The sequence below is a fragment of the Cibotium barometz genome, chromosome 20 (genome assembly GCF_041138505.1).
Source record: "Cibotium barometz isolate CiBa-2024 chromosome 20, ASM4113850v1, whole genome shotgun sequence".
Taxonomy (NCBI): Eukaryota; Viridiplantae; Streptophyta; class Polypodiopsida; order Cyatheales; family Cibotiaceae; genus Cibotium; species Cibotium barometz.
The window spans coordinates 14644069-14671299 of NC_141065.1; the positions used below are offsets into that span (position 1 = coordinate 14644069).

The 27231-nt window shown below is 48.5% G+C and overlaps 1 protein-coding gene across 1 annotated transcript in view; it reads left to right on the forward strand.

The window, feature by feature from the left end:
- LOC147627560 (uncharacterized) overlaps nucleotides 1-27231 on the forward strand; it is a 62070-nt gene that overhangs the window by 24126 nt on the left and 10713 nt on the right. The window contains exon 7 of the mRNA XM_086814475.1: nucleotides 90-239. Coding sequence (XP_086670601.1) covers nucleotides 90-239 — 150 coding nt within the window. The remainder of the gene's footprint in view (nucleotides 1-89; nucleotides 240-27231) is intronic.

Sequence of the window (27231 nt, forward strand, 5' to 3'; positions counted from 1 at the left end):
ATAAATGTTATGTTATGTTGGAAAAGATACCGATCTTTTTCTTTTGTCATTTGAATGATCAGGGCATTTATCATTGGATGCATGTGCAGGGCTTCAAAGTTACACGGCAAGGAACCTCACGGTTGGCAGCAAAATGGCATGTAGTCTCCCCACAGAGGAGCTTGTCTGGGGGTGGTTTGTGCAAGGAAAATGCCATTGGGGTCCGTCTTGCTCAGCTTAGTTTAGCTGCTTCTGCTGTGGTATGGTTTGTATAAAAAACCTTGACAATTTCAGAATATGATTTATAAGATCCACATGAGTTCTTTTTTTCATATACTTGGGATGATGCAGCTTATATTCACGATAATTCAAAATGCTTTGCTTGGTGGTCCAAAGAATTCTTGGGCTGTTATTTTCGAGACATTTGGGACTTATGATGCCTACACCTGATTCTCAGCTTTGAAATTCCTGGAAGTTATTCACAGGCATGGATAACTTGAGTAGTATGCCAACTCTTATCAAGCTGCTCTCTATGGCCAATGTAAGAGCTATACTTACCACTACCTTGTAAAGCTCTCCCAATGGTCGGTGATCTTTGATGGGACCATGATTATTACTCTCTCTCCTCTGCCACAGCAGCCAAAAAGTTAAATATACTGAAAAAGTTCTGGGCATTTTTCAAATATAGAAGCAGAAACATGATGGGAGAAATGGGTAGTCATGCAGACATTAGGGTTTGCACATAAGAGAACCTAAGCTAAGGTAGATCAAAGAAATCCATGGTGTGCTGGAGAGAGAGAGAGAGAGAGTTATATTAAATGTCTTCAAAAGACCCATGAGACCAAAAGTGATACAATAGTGTCCATGTAATTTCATCATGGTACAAAAGAAAACAAAGACGAGCTATGAGCCGGGAATTGCAAATCTGACCATATTATAAAAAATGGGATCATCATCATCATACTGCCTATGGAGCTAACCCCTTGGTAGGAGGAGGGGGGCATCAAGGATATCGAGCATGGGGGTAGCTTGTAGAAGGCTCTGTAGATCCACTGGGCGTGAGAGAGAGAGAGAGAGAGAGAGAGAGAGAGAGATGTGACAAAGCTCAAGAGAGATGATTGCACGATTAATGATGGTTGATTGATTGATTGATATGATAGAAGCGATGTTCACTCATCAAGTACAATTCTTTTGTAGTCTTGCAGCCTTATCTTTTGATCCATACAAATAACACACACCAATAAGTGCATGCCACATGACACACTTACCCTATCCACTCATAAGAGTGTGTTCACATGCTACTAACACATCAACCCTTTTTAGGGGCTGTTGACACACACACACACACACGCGCGCGCGCACGCATACGGATACACAAACAAGGGTTCACACACATAGAATGGTTCACACACATGAGACTCGGAATCCCAACAAACCCCCCTTCGGAGCAATAGTGGGTGTTGTCTGAGAAATAGCCGTGGTGATTGGACTCTAGACTGCAGTCTGCAACACCTGAACTCTCATGTTAGGTTTGATATAAGAGCTTGACCACACATGACAACCTACATCAGCTACCCAAAAACAACTCTCCCTTGCTCTAAGCAGGGAAATGAAGCCTTTTATAACATCAAGGCATTACAAAATAATAAAAACACATAAGGTTTTTTTAAGTCATATTTTGGGGGACTTCTGGAGTAGAGAACCCTTGAACTTAAACATAAAATAGGAAATAGATAATTTTTGGACGTTTTAAAAACTCCCCCTAGAGTGTATGTTGGTGAAGACTGGTTTCTTTTGGTGGCGTTTCCATTCCAATGCTGTTGGCGTGGCTCCAATTTAAAGCCCCAAATTTTTGTGAACACATGGTCTTCAATTTAGGATTTTGCCCTAAAATTGAAAAAAACGCAAGTTGATGTAGAAGCTTTAATTGGGCACTTTTGTGCCCAATTTCTGAAAACCCCCAAATCGTGTTGACTGCAAGAGCATCAATTATTCGATTTTCGTCTAATTTGTGAAAAGATTGATTTTAACAATGTCTGCATAATAAAAAGAAATCCCCCAATTTGTTGCTGATCTACTGTTGATATGATGTTGTGAGCACTATGGAGGTGGTGGGAGGCGCCTGCAGATCGGCAAACAGGGTGGCAAACAACGAGCTGAGCAACTGTGGGGGCTCTGGTCGTCAGCTGGTAGAAGTTGCTGACCTGCCGGCCAGAGATGACGTGGGCAGCACGTTGGAGCCGTGTAGTACCTGTCTTCTGCTGGTCACCTACAGGGCTGTTTTGGGGCTGATTTGAAGACCGTTTTGGGGCTGATTTGAAGATGGTTTTGGGAGTATTTTGCGGCACTGATTCAACTCGACTCTGAGAAGAGAACCCTGTGAAAGTCTCGTGTATGCTTTGTGGAAAGTTGCTCAGGAACTGTGGAAAATTTGGTGCTGCATGCACCCTCACCTTGGATTCTTTGTAAAGCTTCTACGTATCAAAGAAGTTCCTACATAGAACGAGTCATGCCCCTTCTGACAGTATGCAAGTGTGCACTGGAACATGGTGGTCAGTGTGTAGGACACAAGTGCAAGCATGACTTTCGCCAAACAGTCACACTCGGGGTCAAAATTTTGAAGAACCTTTTTTGTAACCCCATGTGAAAAGGGGGGGACAAAGGATTTAAAGATTTAAAAAAAGCAATCCCCCTTTTGGGGAGCATCGTGGCCTTTTTTTAAAAGCGAAAGGCCTACGTTATTTTTGGAGGAATCAGGCGAGCTCGTTTTTGTTTTTTGGGGGGAGAGTGCTTTTTTGGCACACAGAGGACTGGACTGCATGCTGAGGGGGGCACACACTCTTATGGAGGGGCTGGCGGCTGCAGATACAGGCTTCTTTCTTGGTGAAAAGCAAGCGGGGCAGAACAGCATGTACACACCTTCTTCTTCTTTCTCATGAGGAGGCTGGCAGGCTGGGCTGCAGGAAAAGGAAAGCTGAGCAGGGAGCGCAGAGTCCAGCTGGACAGTAGGCTCATCCATGGGCTTCTCTCTCCCTCTCTTGCTACAAGTGGGGTTGCAGCACACACATGGCCCTTTCTTTTGTGCAACAGACTGGCGGGCTGAACTGCCATGTCTCTCTCTCTCTCTCTCTCTCTTTTGCTAGGAAGCAAGGCTGGATTGAGCATGCTTTCTCTCTTTTGAGGACTGGCAGGGCTGGACAGCAGGGAGCGTCGGGCTGGACACTAGCCTTGCCCATGCACTTTTCTCTCTCTCCCTCTCTCTCTTGGGAGGAGGGGTTTGGCAGCTTGGAGAGTCGATTCCAGGGATTGTTTATGGGCTGTTTTGGTTGGCTGCAAGTACAGGTCACTTGGATGTGTTTCCTGGCATGGAAGTGATGCAAGCTCGCATGGGTGCATGTTCTAGAGCTGATTACTTTCTTCCTACTTGAAAGGAACAGAGGGACCTACAGTTGTGGGCATATCTATGTTTCCAGATGTTTCATGAGGAAACAGGTCACTGGATGTAATGCTATTGTTGGCACTATCTTTGAATGGTGCTGCGTATGGTTTTGTGTGGAAACAGGACGAAGGTTTCAAGGGGAAAACAGGCCTAAGGGTTTAAGGTGGAAACAGGTCATAGGTTTCTCGAGGAAGCATGTTTTTGGTTTCTCCAAGAGATAGGTCACATGCAGGCAATGCTTACAAGAATGGACACATGTTTTGTATAGCCTTGCTACTGATTGGACAGGCGTCGGGAATCCATGACTCAGAAGGAAAGTACCCTTGGAAGGCAGAGAGGGATGATATAGGTGTGTCAACTGTAAAGTATGCTGTGATGTGATGCGAGTTCTCTTTTGGGAAATAGTTTGGAGTCTTTGTTGTGAAGCAAGAGCACTGGATGTGTGAGGGTGTGATGCTGTTCATAGGGTGAGAGGCTGTGGATGGTTGTGGCAGCCTTGATCATGGGATAAGACTTCTATATGCAGGACTCAAGGCGTGGGAGTCTTTTGATGTGAACAATGGCTGGACTCGTTTGTGGATGCCGAGTGGACATGAAGCCATGATGCAAGGTCTTTGCAGGCTTTAGGAGTTCTACTGTGACGGTTGAGTTTCCGGCCTTATTGTAATCAAAGCTCTTATAATCAATTAAAGAAATACCGCAAGGGGGGCCACTACGTTTTGGGGCCAATCGGTGTTCGTGTATTGCTTGCAGGAGCACTCTAGCTCCCCATGTTTATTTTCCTCTTCTAGGTGTTGAAGTGTTTTGTGTGCAAGTTTGTTTTTGCATCGCCCTTTGGTTTTGCGTGAAGACCAAGGCCGGTTTACACCTTCCCTGCCTCGTGTCGCCCCGCTGTGCGCCTCAGCCTTCTTCCCTCCCCTCTGTCATGTTTCTGTCGCCCCCCACCCCTTCCTTGCTCTCTCTCACGACCACGACCACGGAGGAGGGCATCCCAGCATAGACGGATGTTGCAGCGGCAGATTCGGATTATTCTTGCGAGGCATGCGAGACACCCAGTCAGGGTGCTGACCACACAGGATATTGAGGAGATCCGCCAGTGTCCGATGCGGCACATATTATGAGATGGAGGTACCTCCATAGTGTACCTTCCAGTTCCAGTTTCATTTTTTAGGTGCCAGTAGTATCATCTTTATTTTTTCATTTTCTGGGTTTTTTTATCCAGACATTGTATCAGATCCACCATGATGTAACTTTTGGTCTCATAGGTCATTATGGCCTTTTGAAGACGTTAATATAACATTTCATTTCATTTCATTTCATTTCATTTCTCTCTCTCTCTCTCTCCCCCCCCCTCTTTTCTTCACTCTCTGCGCATTCCAATGCTCCCCCCCTTTCGCTCCTCTGCCCGCCCCCCTCTTTGCGCACTCCTTTGTCCCCGTTGTTCGCTCCCTCCCCCCCTCCCCGGTCTCCTGCCTTCCCTCCCCTTTTTTCTTTCTGTCCTCTTCGTTTCTCCGCCTCTCTTCTCTCTCCCCTCCTGTGCAGGTTGGTGCTTCTTGCCTTCAAGGGGTTTTTAGCTTGGTACGTCTTTTCTCCCCCTCTTACAAACACCTCCATTGTGATAGATGGAGTCCGGAGTATGCATATGCGCGCACTCGTACAGAGTGGTGTCGCATGGAGGACATGATTAGTGCCCACCTGGCATGCCTTTGCCCCCGCACGGATTGTGATTATTCCTCGTCTAAACCCTCGTCCAAGACTAGGGTAGTTCCGCCAGTGCCACATCACACAGAGATTGATATGCGGATTGTTTCATGGAACATTCAGGGTTTAGGGGGCCTCAGTGCTTTCAGAGACGATGCACCCTCAAAGGTGAGCTTCAGAGAGCCATAGTTGGGTGACCCATAGACATTCTATTCCTAGACGAGGCCTTAGTGCTTTCATAGACGAGGCATCCTACGAGGTGAGATTCAGAGGGCCATAGTGGGGGGACCCATGGACATTCTTTTTCTCTAGGAGCATCATCTTTCAGAGGGGGGCACCCATAGATGCGGGAAGATTCTTCCAGGAAGGAGTCACACTTTGTGGTCCCCATCCTTCGTGTGTATATTTGTCAGTGAGCAGCTGTTGTCGACAGTGACTGGCTCAGGAGTCACTGTCTTGGGGCGTGCATAGGGATTGCCATTACTATTGGCGAGGATAGCGTTGGCTTCCTCAATGTTTATGTTCCGAACGCTGCTGCAGGTAGAGCTCTCTTTTGGAGTCTGGGAGGCCCTCCCTTAGGCTGACTTTTGGTGCTTGGGCGGTGACTTTAACATGATAGAGGTAGCAAAGGACAGACTTGGAGGTGGCACGACCACAGTTTCAAGAGCAGAGTATTCAGCTTGGGAGGAGATGATTCTTGCAATTAGGGGACAGGACCCTTGGCATCCTCCAGAGTTTGGGCGTAGCTGTGGGAGCCTTAGCTTCTCGAGATCGGACAGGAGGAGCATCGGCCCCAACCTCTCTAGACTAGACAGGTTTTATGCTGATGAGTGGGCTTGCAGCCAAGGGGGTATGATTGGTATCTTGGCATGCACTTCATTTTTTGATCACGCCCCGGTTATTCTGTCCTTAGAGGACCCCTGGAGGCACGATAGGCATGTGAGCTCGAGGATTCCTGACAGCCTCATTCAGGAACCAAAATTTGCAACAAGATAGAGCAAATATGGACAGGATTGGATTTTCTTTCAGGTCTGCTGCGTGCACATTGGATGAGGGTTGAGGGGGGATCGAGAGTTTCTTGTAGGAGGCAGTCCTGAGCTGATTAGAGGGTTTCTGGGAGAAGGAGAGGAGTTTGAGGAGTCGTCTTACCTCTTTACAGCGCAGCGCCTTCAGGAGAGGTCCTGGATAGCCAGTGGATCGAGAGTCAGCTTGCCGCTGCTCGCACGGAGATTGGATCCATAGAGGAGAGGAGGGTGGAGTATAGGTATCATGCGAGGACCTCTTTCCGGACTCAGGCCGATAACAAAGTCACAGGGGATTTTTTTGAGATAGCCGGCCCCCACAGGAGGAGAGACAGTATTCGCAGGTTGCGTGGCCAGGATGGAGCTATTGTTTCAAATCCCTCCCCTAGGGAAGAGCCATCGCCACGGACTTTTTTTGATCCCTCCTCACAGGTGCCCCAGTTTCTCTAGAGGTGGTGGATGCACGCGAGAGGGTCTAGCGGCATACAAGGGAGGTGGTTCCCCCTTCTCTTCTGTCATTCTTATTGACACCATTTACTGCTGAGGAGTTGGCAGAGGCATTGACGGCACTTCCTAGGGGCAAATGCTTGCCGGCGGACGGGCTTCCAGTCTCCTTCTTTCTTCGCCTCTGAGACCTCATGGACGGTGGCCTTCGCGCTGCCTTCAATGAGATTATGCTCATAGGTGCCATGCCAGAGAGGCTCACAGAGGGCTTGATACATTTGATTCCCAAGGAGGGTGGTGATAGATTGGAGACCCGGCAGTGGAGACCCATCACCCTTCTAGGGACGGTCTATAAGATTTTGGCAAAGGCCATCAACAGGAGATTTCAACCTTTTCGATAGGGTTGTCCTCTGGCACCATACGTCTTTCTTTTTGTCGCCGAGGCCATTGAAAGAGTGCACAGAGCGGAAGCAGAGTGGCACTAGAATGTGCTGAACAGAGAGTGCAAGAGAGAGAGAGATATGGAGCAAACTATGCTGAATATACTGAACCAAAACAGTCCCAAGCAAGAGACACTGTTGGTCTCATAAGTGAGGGAGCAAAATATGTATAAGACTAAATGAAAAATGAGAGGCCAGCACCCACTATTTATAGTGGGAAAGTGCTGGCCGACTGGAGCTCATAAACAGGCCGACTGGAGCTGTTGGACATGGCCGACTGGGAAAATGCCAGAATGGTTGGGAAAAATCCCAGAAAAATAGTGAAAAAGGGGTGGCCAGCCCACAAGCAAGGGCCATACAAAAGGGGACCAAATGGGCACCATAAAAGGACAGAAACTGGGGATGAAAGTGCTAACACCCCCTCTCAGCACTAGATGCTGAACAAACTCCGAGAATTCGAAGATGAGGAGCCAAGGAAGCCTGAGAAATCGGCTTGGTGAACAAATCTGCAGCATTCTCTGCGCAAGGACAATACTCCAAATGCAAATCTCGAGCAAGAACCCGTTCACGAACATAGTGATACTGAATCTCAATGTGTTTCGTACAAGCATGAAACACAGGGTTCTTGGCGATGATGCAACTCTGATTGTCACACCAAAGAAGAGTAGATCCGGTAGGAGGACAGCGGAGCTCCTCCAATAATCTCTGCAACCTTATCGCCTCACATGCAGCATAACAAACTGCACGGTACTCCGCCTCGGTAGAGGAAAGCGCCACAGTAGGTTGCTTTTTATAGCTCCAAGAAATGGCTTCAGACCCAAGTGAAAAAACACAACCAGTGGTCGAACGTCGTGTATCTGGATCTCTAGCCCAGTCTAAGTCATACCATCCAACAAGAGTGCGTCCTTGGCCATAAAAGATGCCAAAATCCAGAGTGCCACGCAAGTACCGAAGAACTCTGAGAGCACACCGCCACTGCTGCTGATGGGGTTTGGATGAGAAGGAACTCAATAAACTGACTACGAAGCATATGTCCAATCGGGAGTAGGTCAACCATACCAAACAACCGACGAGAACCCGATACTGTCCCTGATCAGTCCTTGGAGAAGCATCAAGTGAAGAAAGCTTCTCACCAATATCCATAGGTGAAGATACTGGTTTGCACCCAGTCATCTGAAATCTGTCGAGAATCTCCCGAGTGTACTTCTGCTGAGAGAAGAAAATGCCCTTCGAGGTCTGCCAAATCTCAAAGCCAAGAAAATAATGCAAGAGGCCAAGATCCATCATCTCAAACTCTGTCTCCAAAGCATCCACAACAGAACGGATGCGCACAGAATAAGAACCTGTAAAGATGAGGTCGTCAACATAGACCACAATGATAACAATAAACCCCCTCTCAAGGAGGATATAAAGGTTCGAATCTGCATGAGAACGGCGTAGGCCGAGCTTCTGAAAGAACTCATCAATCCGCTGGTACCAAGCCTGCGGAGCGTGCTTTAGACCATATGAAGCCTGCTTTATAGAATAAGAACCTGTAAAGATGAGGTCGTCAACATAGACCACAATGATAACAATAAACCCCCTCTCAAGGAGGATATAAAGGTTCGAATCTGCATGAGAACGGCGTAGGCCGAGCTTCTGAAAGAACTCATCAATCCGCTGGTACCAAGCCTGCGGAGCCTGCTTTAGACCATATAAAGCCTTCTTCAGCCGGTACACATGATCCTGTCTACCCGAAACAACAAATCCTGGCGGCTGATCAATATAAACCTCCTGTGTAAGCTCTCCATTAAGGAAAGCCGACTTGACGTCCATCTGGAAAACGGGCCATCTATGATGTCCTGCAAGTGCAAGAACGGTGCGAATGGTAGTCATCCGGGCCGTCGGAGCGAAGGTCTCATCGAAGTCGACACCAAGGTGCTGAGCATAACCCTTGGCAACCAACCTCGCCTTGTGCTTGTCCAAGCTGCCATCAGCTTGGAACTTTGATTTGAAAATCCAACGCACACCAATCACCTTACGCTGCAGAGGCTGAGGCACCAAAATCCAAGTGCCATTCCGTTCGATAGCATCCAGCTCTGTCTGCATAGCATGACGCCAAGACTCATGTGAAAGAGCCTCGTCTATAGAAGTGGGATCAGAAGGACCATTAATGATTGTAGACATAAGAGCATAATTAACAAACATGTTGCCCTCATGTATTTGTTTCCCTGTAACTCTGGAAGAACGTTGAAGAGAACCAGGCGAAGGAGCATAAGGAAGCTCACGTAACCCAGAGTTACGAACTGTCTGATAATACCAACCAGGTACAGATCTGCTCGAACTCGCCGGAGGAGGAGCAGGGTCATCATCATCTGACTGAGTATCCTCAGCTGGAGGTGTAACAGTAACAGCAGGAGCAGGAGGAGGAGGAGGAGGAGGAGGAGGAGGAGAAGGTGCAGGAAGAAGAAGCTCACCACCCCCCTCTGAAGATGTAGGAGTCTCGTCGAACACCCTGTACCGGTTGAATGGAGAGCTGAACCTGTTGTACCAGCTATATGGCATTTGTATATGGATAATCCGGCATCTCCCGTGGGGAGAGTAAGGCCCTGAAAGCTTGTACATGATATTATTCTCCTTGGGTAATAAAATACTCCCGCGGGGGCGGGGGGGGGGGGGGGGGGGGGGGGGGTTGGCCCATTCCGGCCTCTATGTGGTGTCACGTGTGCAAGCTCCATTTTTAGCATTTGTGGATGTTTTGTCCAGCTTTTAAATGTTTTAATATGCATTGATGGTATCAACAAGTGTGTCAAAGGCCCTAGTCCCCCGGGCACCCGCCGCGAGTTTCATTGGTATCAGAGCATTGGCTTTCTTGGAAGCGGAGGCTTCCTTCTATCAATAAGGAAGAGAAAAGATCTCAAGTGGGGACCACACTTACCATCATTGCTATTAAGCATGGCCAGCCACTTCAGAGCCTGTGAAGGAAGAGCATGAGCAATAGACAGCTTGGTCTAAGGATTTATAAATTCACAAAATTTATCTTGGAAGTATGGAGTTGACTTTATGTGCACACATTTAACACTCTTTCCATATGGATATTGTGGATTATATTATCAAGCTTACAGGCAAGCTATATGGAGATATATCTCAAGATATCTTAATGATATGGTGACGAGATATTGCTTTTGGCTTCATGACCAACCTGGCAAAGAAAAGCTAAGCATACTTTGAGTTTGCAAAGTTAGTGCTTTTGCTATGAAGTGTTTTTGATGTTCACTAACCCTTGTATAGCCATGCAAGGAGAAAGGTGGTGTTGTGTGCCTTGAGATGGTTTCAGGGAAACATTGTTTAGGGCTCCCTTTATTGGGATGGATTATATCTATGGAGATTTCTTTCTTGGACGAGATTTATATAGATATTGGGCTTCACAAGCAATTTCTATGGACGAATTTGTTTGAGTTTATAGAGAAGAAATCTTTGGTTATCTCATGGATATGATGCTTTTATGGATAAAGTTCACCTCTACTTCAAGGTGTGTGGTTAGCACGGAGTATGTGGTAAGTGTTATGGTATACAGGTCTATGGATTCCTAGGGATTTGGATCCATCCTCAGGTTTATGGGTTATGTTTATGACTCCCTTTTACTAGGATGGATTATTCTTTATAGCTCCCTTTATTTGGGATGCATTGGACTTATGAAACTCATGGTTCACATACCCTGTGTAGTGTTCTCTTGTCCTACGTGCTCTCTTGAAGATTGTTTCTACCATGTGTGGGTGGAACAATAGAGAGCAGATGGAAGGGAACATGGGCACTTTAGAGGGTAGTGTTGAGCACAACATGCCGTGTGTAGTGTTCTCTTGTCCTACGTGCTCTCTTGAAGATTGTTTCTACCATATCTGGGTGGAACAATAGAGAGCAGATGGAAGGGAACATGGGCACTTGAGAGGGTAGTGTGAGTTGGTGGCCGAAATGCCTATAAACTATGTGTAGCAGAAATGCTTATGGAACACTAGGTTATCTATGCCTGTGAGTGATTGCTTTATCTTGTTACTTGAGCCCACCTCTCATCCAAGGTGAGTGGTCAGAGTACCAACACGGAGTGCAAGTGGTAAAGTGGACATGATGCCTGGTTGGCACGAGACTTATGTATATGCCAAGGGTCATGTGGACTGATGCCTTGTTGGGAGGAGACTTATTTTGTCTCGCCCATTTACTTGGGACATGGATTATGATATCTGGACTTATGGGACTGATTTGTCTTGCCCATTTACTTGGGACATGATTATGATATCTGGACTTATGGGACTGTTTTGTCTCGCCCATTTACTTGGGATGTGATTATGATATCTGGACTTATGGGACTGTTTTGTCTCGCCCATTTATTTGGGACATGGATTTATTTATTTATCTTTATGCCATATTAGAATCACTATCTCCCCATACAGAGGCCAAGAGGTTCATTGTTCATCTCACCATGCATGTGGATTCATGTTGGGATTGTGAGAGGGCAATTCAATGAACACTCCACCATACACGTGGATTCGTGTTGCGATTGTGGAGTGAGTGTTTCATTGTTTCCACACCATGCTTGTTGATCAGAGTTGGGATTGTATGGGAGAACATGGGAACTGTTGGGATTGGGAGAAAGGATTGCCAAAACTATGGAGAACCAGCTTTTCTATCACCATGGTTTGCGCTCTTGAATGGCACCAGTTTCTGTGCATAGCACATGTTTCTGTGCGAGGCACTAGTTTCTTATTTAAGTGTCTTAGCACCCGGTTGGTGATTTTCATTGGCATATGATTATCTCATTGATATTGGTGATTGAGACACAATTGGCTCTTGTGCCTGTGTCTAGCATATCTTCCATGGAATTCTCGCTCATTTATTTTGGGACATGATTTTGATATTGGTATTATGGAGACCTATTTAGTCTCACCCATTTCTTTGGGACATGGATTCTTCAATTATATTAGATTTTTGAGATTGTCTCGTCTCGCCCACTTGATGGGACATGATTATATCTTGAATATATGGCTTGAAGCTTAAAGTTGGGGACAACTCTTAAGAAGTTGGGGAGGATGTCACCAGCCTGGACATCTCCCAGTATGAAAGGGGTTGGTGGACTCCAGGATGTCTAAATATTTGGAAAGTACAAGCTTTGGGAATGGGGTATTATCCTAGAATGCAAAGGACCACACTCCTAAAATTTAGGAGAGTTGCTATTTTTGGCCCGACTCCGATGGAAATTCTGTTCGTGTCATTACATTTGGAATTGAGCAGATACCAAGAGTTGGCAAAGTGCCTATGACAGAATGTCTACCAGTTGGGATATTTTTAGAGATAAAGTTTATGGAAGGACCCATCTCTTAGATTGGGACATGTGGCAAGAAAGTGGACCAAAGTGAGACAAGTGGCCTGACACTTGTTAGAAAGTGGATCAAAGTGAGACAAGTGGCCTCACACTTGTCACTTCAGCTATTGAGTGGCTCTCCACTTGTCATTGTAGCCTTCTCTTGCCATTTTAGCTCATGGGAGGCCCAAATCTATAAATTGGAGCCCTCTCTCTTCATTAATAGAGGCTCTCTTGCTGCACACTAGCCTCTACCACCGTTACAGGCTGCCCTAATGATGGCTACTCTCTTTCTCTCTCACTTGAAGGCTGCCTATGAAGAATACCAACTGTTGGGGACTGTTTTGGAGGCTTCCATCGCGAAGAAATACTGAAGGCAAGGGTATTTAATCATTTATTATGATTTCTAGCTATTGTACTTGTTGTACCAGCCCTTGTACTGGCTGCACCAGCTTTTGTACTTGCTGTACCACCCATTGTACCGGCAGTACCAGCTTTTGTACTTGTTGTACCAACCACTGTACCAGCTATACTAGTCACTGTACATGCTGTACCAGCATTTGTACTTGTTGTACCTACCATCGTACTGCTTGTACCAGCCATGGTACTTGCTGTACCAGCCATTGTACCGGCTGTACCGGCTGAATGGAGAGCTGAACCTGTTGTACCAGCTGTATTGCATGAAGACCCGTGGTTTTTGTGGAAGAATCAGTACCCACACGGAGGTATATGGATTATATTGTTGGCTCGGCATTTCTACAGCCTGTGTTCCGGCTTGGTAGCCTCGTGTTGGGCTGTGTTATGGCATTTGTATATGGATAATCCGGCATCTCCCGTGGGGAGAGTAAGGCCGTGAAAACTTGTACATGATATTATTCTCCTTGGGTAATAAAATACTCCAAGGGGGGGGGGGGGGGGGGGGGGTGGCCCATTCCGGCCTCTATGTGGTGTCATGTGTGCAAGCTCCATTTTCAGCATTTGTGGATGTTTTGTCCAGCTTTTAAATGTTTTAATATGCATTGATGGTATCAACAAGTGTGTCAAAGGCCCTAGTCCCCCGGGCATCCGCCGCGAGTTTCAACTGGTATCCCTTGAACGTGGGCACAGGGTAGGCCCTAGGCCACCCAAGGGGGACAAGATGGCCCATGGCCTTTGCCCACTAGCCAGGAAGGTTGTGGCTTGCTGTTGGCCAGGCCTGGAAGGTCTGGGCAGCAAGGCGGACAGGCCTAGAGGGGTTATAGGCCAAGTTGGTCAGCCTGTCGGCCAGCAGCTAAGAAGGCTGGACAGCCTGGGCAGGCCATCTCATGCCCTAGCATGGCGTGGACACAACAGAAAAGGGGTGGCGAGTTCCAAGTGTGAAAAGCGCTACCCATAAGGGGTAATCTAGGTCGTGGGGTATTTTCCTACAGGCCGACCCTTGATTAAGCCAATCGACTAGCACCATTAGGACCTATGAAAGCATAGGCATGATTTTCAGTCAAGCATTTGATCATTCACAAGGGATTACTGAATTCCAAGGGTGAGGACAGCCAAGGTGAAGGTGAAAGGTCAAGAACCAGATTTTATTTGCAGATTTGCATCATTCTAATAAAGCAAATACACGATTCGTGGTGGGGGTCCTATAGAGGGTATTTGGGACCCAATATTGTGTCCGACTCCATCTCTCTCTCTCTCTCTCTCTCTCTCTCTCTCTCTCTCTCTCCAGATCTCTATCTATCTAGTGCGTTATCTTCGTCGCGAAAGATTGCTGAATTCTGAACATTGAAGTTACCGATTCTATCCACCAAGCTTCTGCATGTTACATTGGTGTCGAAGCCTTCTTCAAGTGTGAAGCTTAAGCTAGAAAACAAGAAAAAAAGATTTTTTTTTTCGCTTGTGTGGTTGGTTTCTCGACTCAGAGGACCACCCCCTTTCGGTGTGACTCCTCTTCCTAGAAGGGCGGTTCGTTTTTAGCCTCCGGATGCCTTCGAAAGCATCCAGAAAGTCCCCACACGCATAGTGGATGGTTTTATTGCGTTCCGGAAAGGAACTGCATATTCCCAGTATGGCGAGGTTCGACAAAGAGAGAGAACAAAGAACTTCGGAACAAGGAGTGCGAGGCAGTCCTTTGAGGGCGGCAAACATGATTGTGCATGACATGTTTTAAACGATGATGCAAGCAATTGCAGACCAGAGCACCAAGTTGGAAGAGTAGAAGGCACAGATCTTGGCCTTGGAAAAAGAACCCGTTTTTCAGCTCCTTTTTCTTTGTCTCCTCCTCTCTCCTTCTGTTTTTCACATCTCGATAGCGGATTCTCTTCTTGGTGGCCCTCCTGAAGGGTTACTACAGCAGCTAAGTTCGACACTCCAGTTGCAGATGAGAGCATTGGAGATTCGATTGATGGAAGACCATGCGGCAGCATCCCGTGCTGCTTAACAAGAAGACACCAGGCAATCCGTGGAGCACGAAAGATTTCTTGTAGCATTAGACGCAAGAGTGACACCAGCTTCTTTCTCGAGCCATTCTCTTGAAAGGATGAACTTTAGTAAGTATAATGGTAAACTCGACCCCACAATCCTTTATTCTTGGTTGCATCAATTTGAAGCCTATTTTGCTGGTGTAAGAAAAAATGATAATGACAGAGTGATCTTTGCTCGTTAGTATTTAGAAGTTGAGGCCATTCCATGGTGGACCCAGTGGTCTTATGCCCACACCATATTAGGTATGGCAGCTTATGTTTGGGACGAGTTTGTCTTTAGATCTTAAGTAGCGGTTTCTACCATCCATTACCTCGAGCGATTCAAAGACGAGTTCAGGGTTGTGTCTTAGAACCGCAACCAGTCCTACATTCGAACTTATGTTTGCAATTAGGCATTTCTTACAAGGAGAAGAAAGGGCAGTTTCTTTATGGCCTTGATAAGAAAATCAAGTGGGAAGTGCATATGTTTTGGCTAGCCACCTTCGACGATGCACTTTCGCTTGCATAGAGTGCTGAAATGAAGTACAACGGTGGAAAGCCCAAGACTTCCGAGCCTTCCATTCCCAAGGCACTCGCCTCAGGGAGAAAAGGCTAGAATCTTCCCCTGGACAGAGCATGGGAGCCTCTGGCTCCAAGAACTTGACTAATGCACCCAAGCTTACTCTAGATGAGAAAGCTCAGGCAGGCAAGACTGGTGGGAAACTAAGTGTAGAAGAGATCCCTCAATATAAGGAGGGTAGTTGTTTCTTTTCACACACAAAAGAACACACTTCTAAGGATTCTCCTAGGAAGACTACCACTCTGCAGACTACCACCCCAGCCTCCACGACTTATATGGTGAGTCCCATTCCCACACAAACCCAAGCAGTTGTCCCTAGTTCTTCGGATTTTCAAGTCTTGGGTTGGTGCAATCGTTAGTTGGGAGGTTAAAGATAAGCAGAAGGGCGCCCAAGACAAGGAGTATGAGCGCAACGAACTACTCAAGATTTTTGGTTACATAGATGGCTAGAGAGTCGTCGTCTTATTTGATAGCGCAACATGGAGGATGTGGTCACGGAACATGCCGCTCGGCGAGCCCGGTCCTTGTTGACTTCGGTAGACAAGAAGGTTGAGGGATTTAGCACAGGCATGGCACCGAGCATCAAGTTTGAGGCTCAAGGTGCTAAGCTAGTGATTTAGTGCATAGAGTTTGTGGGAGACTTTATGGTTGCTCCTCTTGTAGGAGTAGACATAATTTTGGGAATTCAGTGGTTTCACAAGTGTCACCCAGACATTGATTGGGACAGGTTACCTGGAATGTGTCCAAAGCCCCAGTAACCATTAAGTGTGAGCCAGGAATCCCGAGCTTTCCTCTCATAAGCCACTTGTAGGCTAAACTAGAAATACGGAAAGGTGCATAATGTGCAATGATTTATATCCAGACTGCCTAGACAGTGGCTAGTGCTTACGAGAAGGACCAAGCTCTCCATGCCATGACAAGTTTCAGAAGATTTTGCTTCGAGACAATCTCCATCCCTAGATCCTCCCATCAAGACCAGAGGACACCACAAGATAGACCTCCTCCTATGTTCGGATCCTCCGAGCAAGTTTCTATACCGCCTACCTAAGGCAATGGAAGCGGAGTTGGACCGCCTACTCCAAGAGCTGTTGCAATTTGGCTTCATATGGCCTAGTGTGTCGCCATTTGTAGCCCTAGTCCTGCTCGTCAGGAAAAAGGATGATTCTTTCCGATTGTGTGTCGATTATCGTGCACTCAATAAGTTGACTATCAAGAGAAAATTTCCGATCCCTCGAATAGATTACATTCTCGAGAGGCTGAATGGAGCCAAGGTGTTCTCGAAATTGGATGTGAAGAGTGGGTACCACCAAGTGAGGATTGTTGAGGGAGACATTCCCAAGACAGCCTTCCGTACGGAATGGACACACTATGAATTTGTGGTCATGCCTTTTGGCTTGATGAATGCCCAGCCACATTTAACCGCATGATGATGGGGATATTCATGGACTTGATTGGAAAGTGTGTGATGATATTTTTGGACGACATATTGGTATTTTCAGCTACGATTGAGCAACATGACATTGATATGGAGAAAGTTTTAAAGTTGCTGGAAAGCAATGAGCTTTATGTCAATGACAAGAAGTGGGAAGTTTATTTGGTCGAGGTTCACTACCCTGGATACATAATTAGTGCCGAGGACATCTGACTTGATTCGGCCAAGGTGGTCGAGATAGTCAATTGGGAGATACCACAACCAGCTTACGATATCGGATCCCTTTTTTTTTTTTGGGAAAAAGATCCTTCAATTAGTTAAAGAGAAAACAGCCACAAAGGGCTAACTACAACCACGAAGGGCTAAATACAAACTCGCCTCATATAAGGGCGGGAAACAAGTGATCATAAGGGGGAGAGATGCTTCTCCTCCGACTGGCCGCTCTATGAGGAGAAGGCTATCTCATAGGGGGGGGGGGGGGCAACCACACAGGTGGTTTGTAGTGCCAAATGGGGTCACCGCCTCTATCAGTAAGGAAAGGGCCAGGCCTCCAAAGTCTCAAGAAGGCTTTCGCATGCTGTTAGAACCTCCCTATAGCTTCCCCCACGGACCGTAGAGGGTGTCAATGATGTCGAGTCATATGCTCCCGATGGTCTCAGCCGGTGATGTCACCATTGAGCTATCTAATGGTCCTCTTATCTTCTTGTGTGAGCTTTGGGCTCTGGATGAGCATACTCCGTAGTGGTGCTCCATCGCTAGGACTGGCACGGCGTGATTCGTAGTGCCAGGGACGGGTGGATTGCACACGGTGTATGTTTCTGGATTACCACCGCTAGGACTGGCACGGCGTGATTCGTAGTGCCAGGGACGGGTGGATTGTACACTGTGTGTGTACCTGGAATTGACTTTCCGGTGGGCCTGTTTGTGCCCGGAAATGTCAAGTATTGTGCAAGTACATGAACGGAGATTATCCTTTAACAATGTTGCATTGTGCACTCATGTTTGCCTGCCTTTGAAATGTTTTCGCGTGAACTGGTTTTGTTTGCATGCCTGACATGTGTGTCTAGCTCAGGGGTCGGGGACGCCCTCCCGTGAGCCGTGGAATGCCTTGTCTTCTGACAGGTTTTGTGGCGTGTGAACAGGTGGGAAATCCTTATTTAAATAAGAGCTTTAAGTTATAAGCCTTATAACTTACAGGTTTCATACTTCATTAAAAATAGGTGGACACTTTATAAGTGTGGGCACCCTCTTTTGGCCTGGGCACCCTTTTATAGCATGTGGGGTGGGGGTTGGCCACCTACCCCACCTACCACACCCAATCTTTTGCATGGGAGGAAGGCGCCTCACTTCCAGCCCTCTCCCTTGCATTTTGGAGGAAGAAAACACAATTGTTGGCTGGGATTTAGAGAAAAACAGGCTGGAGCACTCATTATTCTCATGAAACTGGTCGTACAGCAGGTACAGTAGGTACAGCAGGTACAGTACCTTCATTAATTGCTGATTCTGGTCGTACAGCAGGTACACCAGCAGGTACAGCAGGTACAGTGCCTTCATTAATTGCTGATTCTGGTCGTACAGCAGGTACACCAGCAGGTACAGTACCTTCATTAATTGCTGATTCTGGCCGTACAGCAGGTACAGCAGGTACACCAGCAGGTACAGCAAGTACAGTACCTTCATTAATTGCTGATTCTGGTCGTACAGCAGGTACAGCAGGTACACCAGCAGGTACAGCAGGTACAATACCTTCATTATTTGCTGATTCTGGTCGTACAGCAGGTACAGCAGGTACAGTAGCAGGTACAGCAGGTATAGCAGGTCAAACCAGTGGGGTTATCCGCGTGGATTTAGGACATACGCATTTCCTACAAGTGGCCCAGGTTGTTTCACTCTTCCTACTGGCTGTACGGTGGCTCCAGAAGATTTTCATCGCGAAGAATGAGGAATTCTCCTGCTCTCGTATGTCTGGACTCCTCTTCCATTCACCGAGTCAACTCCGTGAGGGTGCCCCATCGCTAGGACTGGCACGGCGTGATCCGTAGTGCCAGGGACGGGTGGATTGCACGCGAAGTGTGACTCTGGAAGGTGCTATGGACGGGGCAGCCCTTGGTGACTGCAGACTCGGCATCAACAAACATGTTTGGGTTTGATACTTTGTTTTCATTGTGCATTGCTTATTGGAAATCTGGCCTTGGGCCCGTGTACTTGTAACAAATTCTCCCAAGTAATAATATCATTTCCTTGGGGGGGGGCCGGCCGTTCCGGCCTCAGTGTGGTGTCATCTATCTATGCTCAGAGTTGTTAATTACTTTTTGCTATTTTGTCTTGTGCTATTGTCTTTTAAGAGTGTATAATAAAGTGCTAACTGGAGAAGTGAGTCCAGGAAGGGGTGACCCCTGCTTGGGTCTCGTTTCAGGTGGAGTTTGGGTATCCTCGATGGCCTCGCTACATCTAGCATGCTAGATGTGCCTGGCTGCTATGCTATTGCAAATCTCCCAGTGCTAGCATAAGCCTGGACGCCAAACACCTGCAGGTGGGGCTGTGACTGGTACTACCGCAATATGATGGTGGGAGACCTGAAGGGCATGGCCTCCCCAACCTCCTCGTAAGTCCTGACCACTCTAGCCTCGGTGGCCCACGTGACAGTACCCCAAGTGATAATCCGGGTCGATGCCCTGTCCATAGCAAAGATGTGGAGAATCCGTTGCCAAATCTGTTGAGCCTTCGAGCTAACCCAAAGGCAATGTCACTGAGACTCCTGGGGGGTGGCCGCACCTCGGGCAAGCTGTTGGCCGCCCTCTGATCGCCAGCTAAGTACCCATTGCCATACTCCTGTGTGCCGTCAACCAAAGGAAGAGAGTGATCTTCCTCGGCCGAAAGCTGTCCCAAAGCTCCTCTAGAAATCTGAAAGGAAGCGCTGTGATAGGCCCTGAGACTACCAGTGTGCTGCTGTTGCCGGTGTGCCATCTATCTTTGACATCTGGATCTTGCGGCTGAGCCTCGCTGTATATGCAAAGAAAGGGGCATCTAGAGTCTCCACCCGATCTGCGGGATCCTGCCATGTCCACTCTCCAGGGTCCCACTTTAACCGCGTGAGAGGTCGGCACTCCCAAATCCATAACCGCCAAAATCTCTCTCGGCCACCTTGGCCGGTGCTGGATCTATGTGCCATGCACGTGTTCGAAAACCAATCACCCTCATTCTCTGCAAGAAGGTGTAGCCTCGGAAATCCTCCAAGGGGTGCTATGATCTCTCTAATCTGCCATGTAATCCAATAGAAAAAGTGAGCAGACAACTGTCCTCATGTGCTCCATAGACCGCCACGAGAATATCGTGTTTGGTGAACACGCCTAGCCATATTGGTGGGGTCGGGTCTGGAATAGGAGTCTGCCACTTCGGAGGAATAGCTGAGTCAATGTCGATGCTGAGCCTGTCTCTACCCCGGATCCCTCTCAGGCCTCTCTCCTGCTCCTCGTGAGGTAATTGCTTGTGTGCAACCCAATCTCTAAGAGACCTGGTTGGTCCCATGCTCAAGGTGCCCCAGGATATGTGCGGTCGGGCCCCCTAGCATGTGGCGGATCAGGGGGTTCCAGATCAAAGGCTGCCGAAGCCGCTCCTTTGAGGCCACGGGAACAATCTGTCTGAGGGTTGGCCTGAGATGATCCCAAGCACAAAGTAGACTGGTTGCAAATCTGTTCTCAAAGGCAGGACTAAAACCACGGGCTCGCATCTCTGTGAAGATCCATCTAGTGCTCTGCGGCCACGGGCCTCCAAGGCTCAGAGTGCGGGCTGAAATCCCTGCCAAGAGGAAATCCTTCCAAGGCTCACCACCGGGTATAGCTTGATCAATGAGACCTAGCCCCCCTCTACTACGTGGCTGAATGATCACTCTCCATGCCACCTTGGCCCTGGTTGGCCTCCCATCACTTCCGGCCCACAAGAAGTTCCGGATCAAACGTTGTACCTGGCCAATACAAGCCCGAGAAAGGCCCAGCACGAGGTGATTTACCACATGGTGGCAAGCAGTACTTGGTGGTTCACCACCACCACTCTGCCTGCAATGGATAGCCTCACCGAGCTCGAATATAGAAGCTTCTTCCGAATACTTAGAAGAAGCGGAGCGAGCTGCTCCTCGGGAGAGAGAACAATCCCAACCTGGCAGCCGAGGCATTAGACTGGAGTGCCCCTCGAGATCCATTGGAAAGCCTCAAATGGTCGCCAAGTCGGGGTCGGTGTTGAGCCTACCCAAAAACCACACGACTTGTGTCAGTTGATCTGTGCTCTTGATGCACGACAGAAAATCTCTATCGCCTCCGCGAATATTTGGAGATTCCCAACATCTCCAGCAAGCTAGGCTGCTGTGTCGTTTGCAAACTTTGAGTCCAGCAGCTCCTCCTGTGTGCGGAGGGGAAGGCGCAATCCTTGAAGTCCGGTCTCTTGGGCGGAGAGAAAAGTACTCATGTTCTCGGCGACAAATAGAAAGAGGTACGGTGCCAGAGGACAGCCTCGTTGAACCGAGTGGGAAAGGGGGAATTTGTCGCCTCGGGCTCTGTGAATGAGAACCTGGCTATGACATGCTGAATAAAGTCCTAAGACTCCACGAATCCACTCCATGGGGAATCCCATCCGGCTCATAGTGCCCTCAAGAAAGCTCCAATCCACTCTATCATAAGCTTTCTCAAAGTCAAAGAGTAGCACAATGAGGTCCTGCTGTTGCATCTTGGCCGAAGCTGTCGCCTCCCAAAAGGTAAAGATGTTGTCCAGAATACTCCCAAAAGGTAAAGATGTTGTCCAGAATACTCCGATTCCTGAACAAAAGCAATCTGAGTGTCATGGGTCAAGTATGGGAGGGAAGGCTGGAGTCGCTTTTGCTGATGGCCTTGGCCAAAATCTTGTAGCCCGTCCCTAGAAGGGTGATGGGCCTCCACTACCGGATCTCCAATCTATCACCACCCTCCTTGGGAATCAAATGTATCAAGCCCTCTGTGAGCCTTTGTGGCATGGCACCTGTGAGCATAATCTCATAAGGCAGCGCAAAGGCCACCTTCCATGAGGTCCCAATGGCGAAGAAAGAAAGAAGCACGAAGCCCGTCCGCCCCCGGGCATTTGCCCTTGGGTAATGCCTTCACCGCCTCCGCGAGCTCCTCTGTAGTGAAAGGGGTCAATAAGAAAGATCGAAGGGAGGGGGGAAACACCTCTCTTGTGTGTCTCGAGACTCTCTTGCACGCATCCATCACCTGGGGGGATAATGGGGCACCGGTGAGAAGAGACCGGAAGAAATCCGTGGCGACGGTTCTCACCTGCGGGGGGTCGGAAACAATAACTCCATCCTGGCCATGTAGCCTGCGAATACCGTCTCTCCTCTTGTGAGGGCCGGCTATCTCAAAGAAGTCTCTAGTAACTTTGTCACCAGCTTGAGTCTAGAATGAGGCCCTGGCATGGTATCTATACTCCCACCTCCTCTCCCCAATGGACTGAATCTCCGTGTGGGCAGCTGCGATCTGACTCTCAATCCACGAGCTGTTCGGGGAACTCTGTTGAAGACGTTGTAAAGAGGCTAGGCCCCTCCTCAAGACTCCTCTCCTGCTCCTGAAATCCCTCCAATCTCCTCTGTGCTGCCCTCCCCAAGGCCCTCATCCAGAGTGCACGTTGCAGATCCTGAGGAAAAGTCTGGACCCGCCCATATCTGCTCGATCTGGCTACAAATCTCGGGGTCCTGAATGAGGTTGTTTGGAATCCTGGAGCTTGCATGTCTGTCATGCCTCCATGGGCCTTCTAGGGACAGAATAAATGGGGCATGATCTGAAAATGTAGTGCTTGCCAGAACACCAACCATGCCTCCATGGCTGCAAGCCTACTCGTCAACATAAAACCTATCCAGCCGAGAGAGATTGGGGCCAGTGCTCTGCCTATCCGATCGAGAAAAGCTAAGACTCCCAGGGCTGCGCCTAAACTCTGGAAGATGCCAAGGGTCCTGTCCCCTAAGAATCAGTATCATCTCCTCCCATGCAGAGTACTCCCTTGAGACAGTGGCTGTGCCACCTCCCAGTCTATCCTCTCCCGCCTCTATCATGTTGCAGTCATCGCCCATGCACCAAAAATCGGCCTGGGGAAGGGCCTGTTGGACAGTGCTCCAAAAGATAGCTCTACTTGCAGCCGCATTTGGGGCATAAGTGTTAAGGAAGCCAACGCTATCCTCTCCAATCAGAATGGTAATCCACTGAGCACGTCTTGGAACTATGACTCCTGATCCTGTCATCACAGATGGCATAAGCTGCTCATCGATAGAGAGACACACTCCTCCTTGCGTCCCTGAAGGGCCGAAGGATGGAGACCAAAAAGTACGACTCTTGCTTGGTAGAATCTTCCCATAGTGGCGGGTTTGCCCCTCAGTAAGATGGTGCTCCTAAAGGAAAAAAATGTCGATAGATCCCCCCACCATAGCTTGATGCAGCTCTCCTCTAAGGACGCCTCATCTCTGAAAGCACTGAGGCCCCTCTAAGCCTTGAATGTTCCATGAGACAATCCTCATATCAATCTCTGTGTGAGACGGAACTACCGGAACTACCCTCCACTCGAAGAGTCTTGGGCACGGGCTTAGACAGGGAATAGTCCATACTATGCATAATGGAGTTGATAGTTATATAGTCTTGTGGGTTGACTACCATGAGTATATAACATGCACGCTCTTAAAAGGTGAGTTTGGGCATGTTCCTGGATTCATCTAGGTATACAATCTGTGCTGGTGCGGAGTTGTGACAAGTGGGCGTGGATCCTGCCCTCCATGTATTGCCACTGTGCCCAAGCGCGAGAGTATGCATACTTCGTGCTCCATCGATCACAATGAAGGTATCTGTAAGAAGGGGGGAGAGGTGCTGCGAGAGGTATGCATGAACACAAAAAGTAGCACCTCCAGGCTGGAGGTCACCGTCTTCCCTCCCAGTCTCAGTGTGCTGATCCACCAAGCTCCATCCTGGCCAAAGGCCATAGATGAGTAAGTACGTCTGTGATCTAGAGATCCTGCAGATGATGCAATAGCTCAACTGCTTGATCTTGTATGGTAGCAGCCACTGACTCTGGATCCCACTTTGTCTCGGGGACTGTGCTCAAGGGTCTAGAGTGGTGGAAGACCACACATACCCAAATAGCGGCTACGGTCTCCTCGAACCTGTCTGTCCCTTCCGTCTGTCCCTTCCGTCGGAAGACACCGGAAGAAACTATAATCCACAGGATGCCCCAAGATCTTGGGGGACCCGCCTGGAGACTCCGGTGGGAGAGCCCTCACTGGTGAGGCCGCAATGGTCATCTCCACCGGCTCTGAGAAACGATGAATCATGTGGCGAACGGTACTCGCCGGTTGTTCCCTCTCCGGATCAAGGGCTGCAGGGGGCCGATGGGAATGCTATGGAGAGGCGGAAGGGGGGGGGATCGTAGGCGCAAAGAAAGAGGAAGGGGCAAATGGAGCGACTGCGAGAAGAGTCGGGAGGCGAGGGTGGGGGAGGGAGGGGAGGCGGCAGGGGAGAAGCGAGGGGGAGTGCAAAGGCGGAGAGGCTGGAGAGGGGTGCTGCTGAGAGGTATCCATTGGAGAGGAAGGTTGCTGGGGAAGGCTTGACGAAGCGAGGGTGGGGTCAACCTGCCCCACTGGGCACTAAAGGCCAGAGGAGAAGTCGACGAGGAATCGGCCGCCACCTCGGGAGGGGCGGGGGGACCCTCTCTGTGACTGGAGGGGGTCCGCCGTCTGCGGCGGGCGGGTGCTGTGATAAGTGCTCGAAACGGTTCTCTAACAGAACCGAATCCTCCTGCATGTTGCCAGCTTGGTGCGCATGACGGCGACGCTTAGCATTGGAGCTGGGCTGGCAACCGGGGCGGGGACCAACCATCTGCCACTCTTCGGCTGATGGGTTATCCATGGTCGGAACCTTGTGCTCCGTGGCTTGGGAACCTGCTCCTCCCTTGGCCCCTTGATGAGGATCTGAGTGGGAGATAGGAGGGGGAACCACCGGGGGCGGTCACCTAGTCTGATATCGAAGGCAAACTTTGGCCAGATGACCCATCTATCTGTAAATAAAGCATTGGCCTAGAATGCCGGAATACTCCACTCGCTACATAATGGGATTGCCTCGAAGACTGGGAATGCATATCATGTGAGGCACAGAATCCGGCGAGGCAATACAAATGCGGAGAGATGGAATCCCCGCTGCTCGTGTGAGGGACGAGGCAATGGTGGGGGGGGGATTCCATCACTCTCCCGATGGCATAACCAATTACTGGGAGAAGAGGAAGGCATTCCTTCCTGAGGCCTAGAGAGCAGACTGTCACGGGAAAGCCTGAAACTCCAGCTAATGGGCCAGATGCCAGGTCGAAGCCGTGCTGCCACCGTGCAAAGAAGGCCTTGGCCGTACGCAGTGCAATGGGGTTTAGCTGCATGACAAGATCAGACACCGCTGGGGTGAGTCGAACTCAACCTGGTAGTAGCTGCACCCTAAAGGATGAATATCTGTGATCTTTGCTAGCGCACCTAGGAGGCTAGCCTGAAGAAGATCTTTGAGTTGGCCACGCGCGGGGCGGCTACCGACAATCTTGCATACCAGAGTGGAGGCCTCTAGGGATGCGACAGTCTTAATGAGAAGCTGCAGGTCCGCTTCGGAAAACGAAAGGCAAGTAATAGCGGCCTCGGTGGGGGGAGACGGAGCGGTTTCCATGGAGTCCTCTTGGGGGCGAAGACCAGAAGAGGCTGAAAATTGCCGAGACAATGAAGAAATACCCACAACTTGAGGGCGTTGCCGGAGGAACAAGGACGGGCTAGAGATGGTGGAGAAGAGAGGAAAGGGAGGGGCGGAGGACGCAGAAAGGAAAAGAAAAACGAAGAAAGAAAAAGAAACGAAAGAAAAAAGAAAAGACAAGAAGAGAAGAAGAAGAAGAAAAAAAAAAGAAGGAAAAAGGAAAAGAAAAAACAGAAGAAAAAGAAAGAAAGAAAAAGAGGAAAGAAAAGAAAAGAGAAGGAAAAAGGAAAAGAAAAAAGAGAAGAAATAGAAAGAAAGAAAGAATAGAAAGAAAAGACAAAAGAAAAAGAAGGCGGCGAAGGGAAAGGGGCGGAAAAAGAAAAAGCTAAGAGAGAGAGAGGGGGGGGGGCGGGGGGTGTGCGCGCACGGAGAGGGGGAGGGAAGGGCAAGCGAGTCTAAACGGAGGCTACGAAGGGGGGCAGAAAAGAATAGAAGATGGGGGGTCGGCGTTGAGAGGGGGAGGGTGGGGCACAGCTTCGAAGAAGGAAGGGAGGTGCAAGAGCAGCAGGCGAAAGGGGTTGGGGGGGGGAGAGAGAGAGAGAGAGAGAGAGAGAGAGAGAGTAGGTCGCGCTACGTTTATCTATTGTTTTTTAATTCGATATCGGATCCTTTGTGGACATATGCAAAGTATATTCAACTCCCATCGACATATTCTCTGACCTCTCGATGGATCTTGCAGATCTGCTTAAGGGTGTCAAGACGAGAAGGCAACGGATCCAAATGACTCCACGAGCTTTGGAGGCATTCAAGAACCTCAAGGTAGCTTTGTCAGAAGCTCCTTGTCTAGTGCTTGCCTCATGGGACAAGCCGTTCCAAGTAATCACCGATGCGAGTAACATCGCAATTGGAGCTGTTTTACAATATAATGGCCATCCAATAGCTTACATGTCCCATAAGTTACTACTTGCAGAAAAGAATTACTTGGTCTATGATCGAGAACTCCTAGCAGTAATTCAGGCCCTGAAACATGGTGGTATGATTGAGTATCTTCCAAGAAAGGCCAACCTAGTGGCCGATGCTTTGAACAGTGACTCTGATTCAGAATACTAGACTTGACCTTGTTGGTAGAGGACTAGATGACATGAAGCACACGTACGCGGATTTTGAGGAATTCGGTACATAGTGGGAACATGCCTTGGATGCCACAAGACCATGTCACTTTTTGATACGAGATGGTCGGCTTTTTTTCAAAGGCCACCTTTGTGTCATGAAGTCGTTTAGGACAGCTCTTCTCCATGACGCCATCACTGGTGGTCATAGGGACATAAATTCGACTTCGGAGAAGCTAAAAAGACAATATTATTGGCCAAGAATGAGGCGAGATGTGTTCACTCATGTGCAACACTGTGATGTTTGTGAGAAAGGGAAAGCTCCTCATGGGAAGAAGATAGGGTTGTTACAACCTTTATCCATTCTCGACGGACCTTTCCAAGATATATCGATGGATTTTGTTACAAATTTGCCTCCCAGTTTGGGTAAGCGTAAAACTCAATGCTCAACTATTGTTGATAGATTTAGCAAATTTGTTATGCTTATTCCATGCAGGGCCAATGTGACCGCCGAAGATGTCATTCGGCATTGGTATCCAATTGGTGGGATTCCTAGGATCATTTTGCTCCCAGATCGAGATGCCAAGTT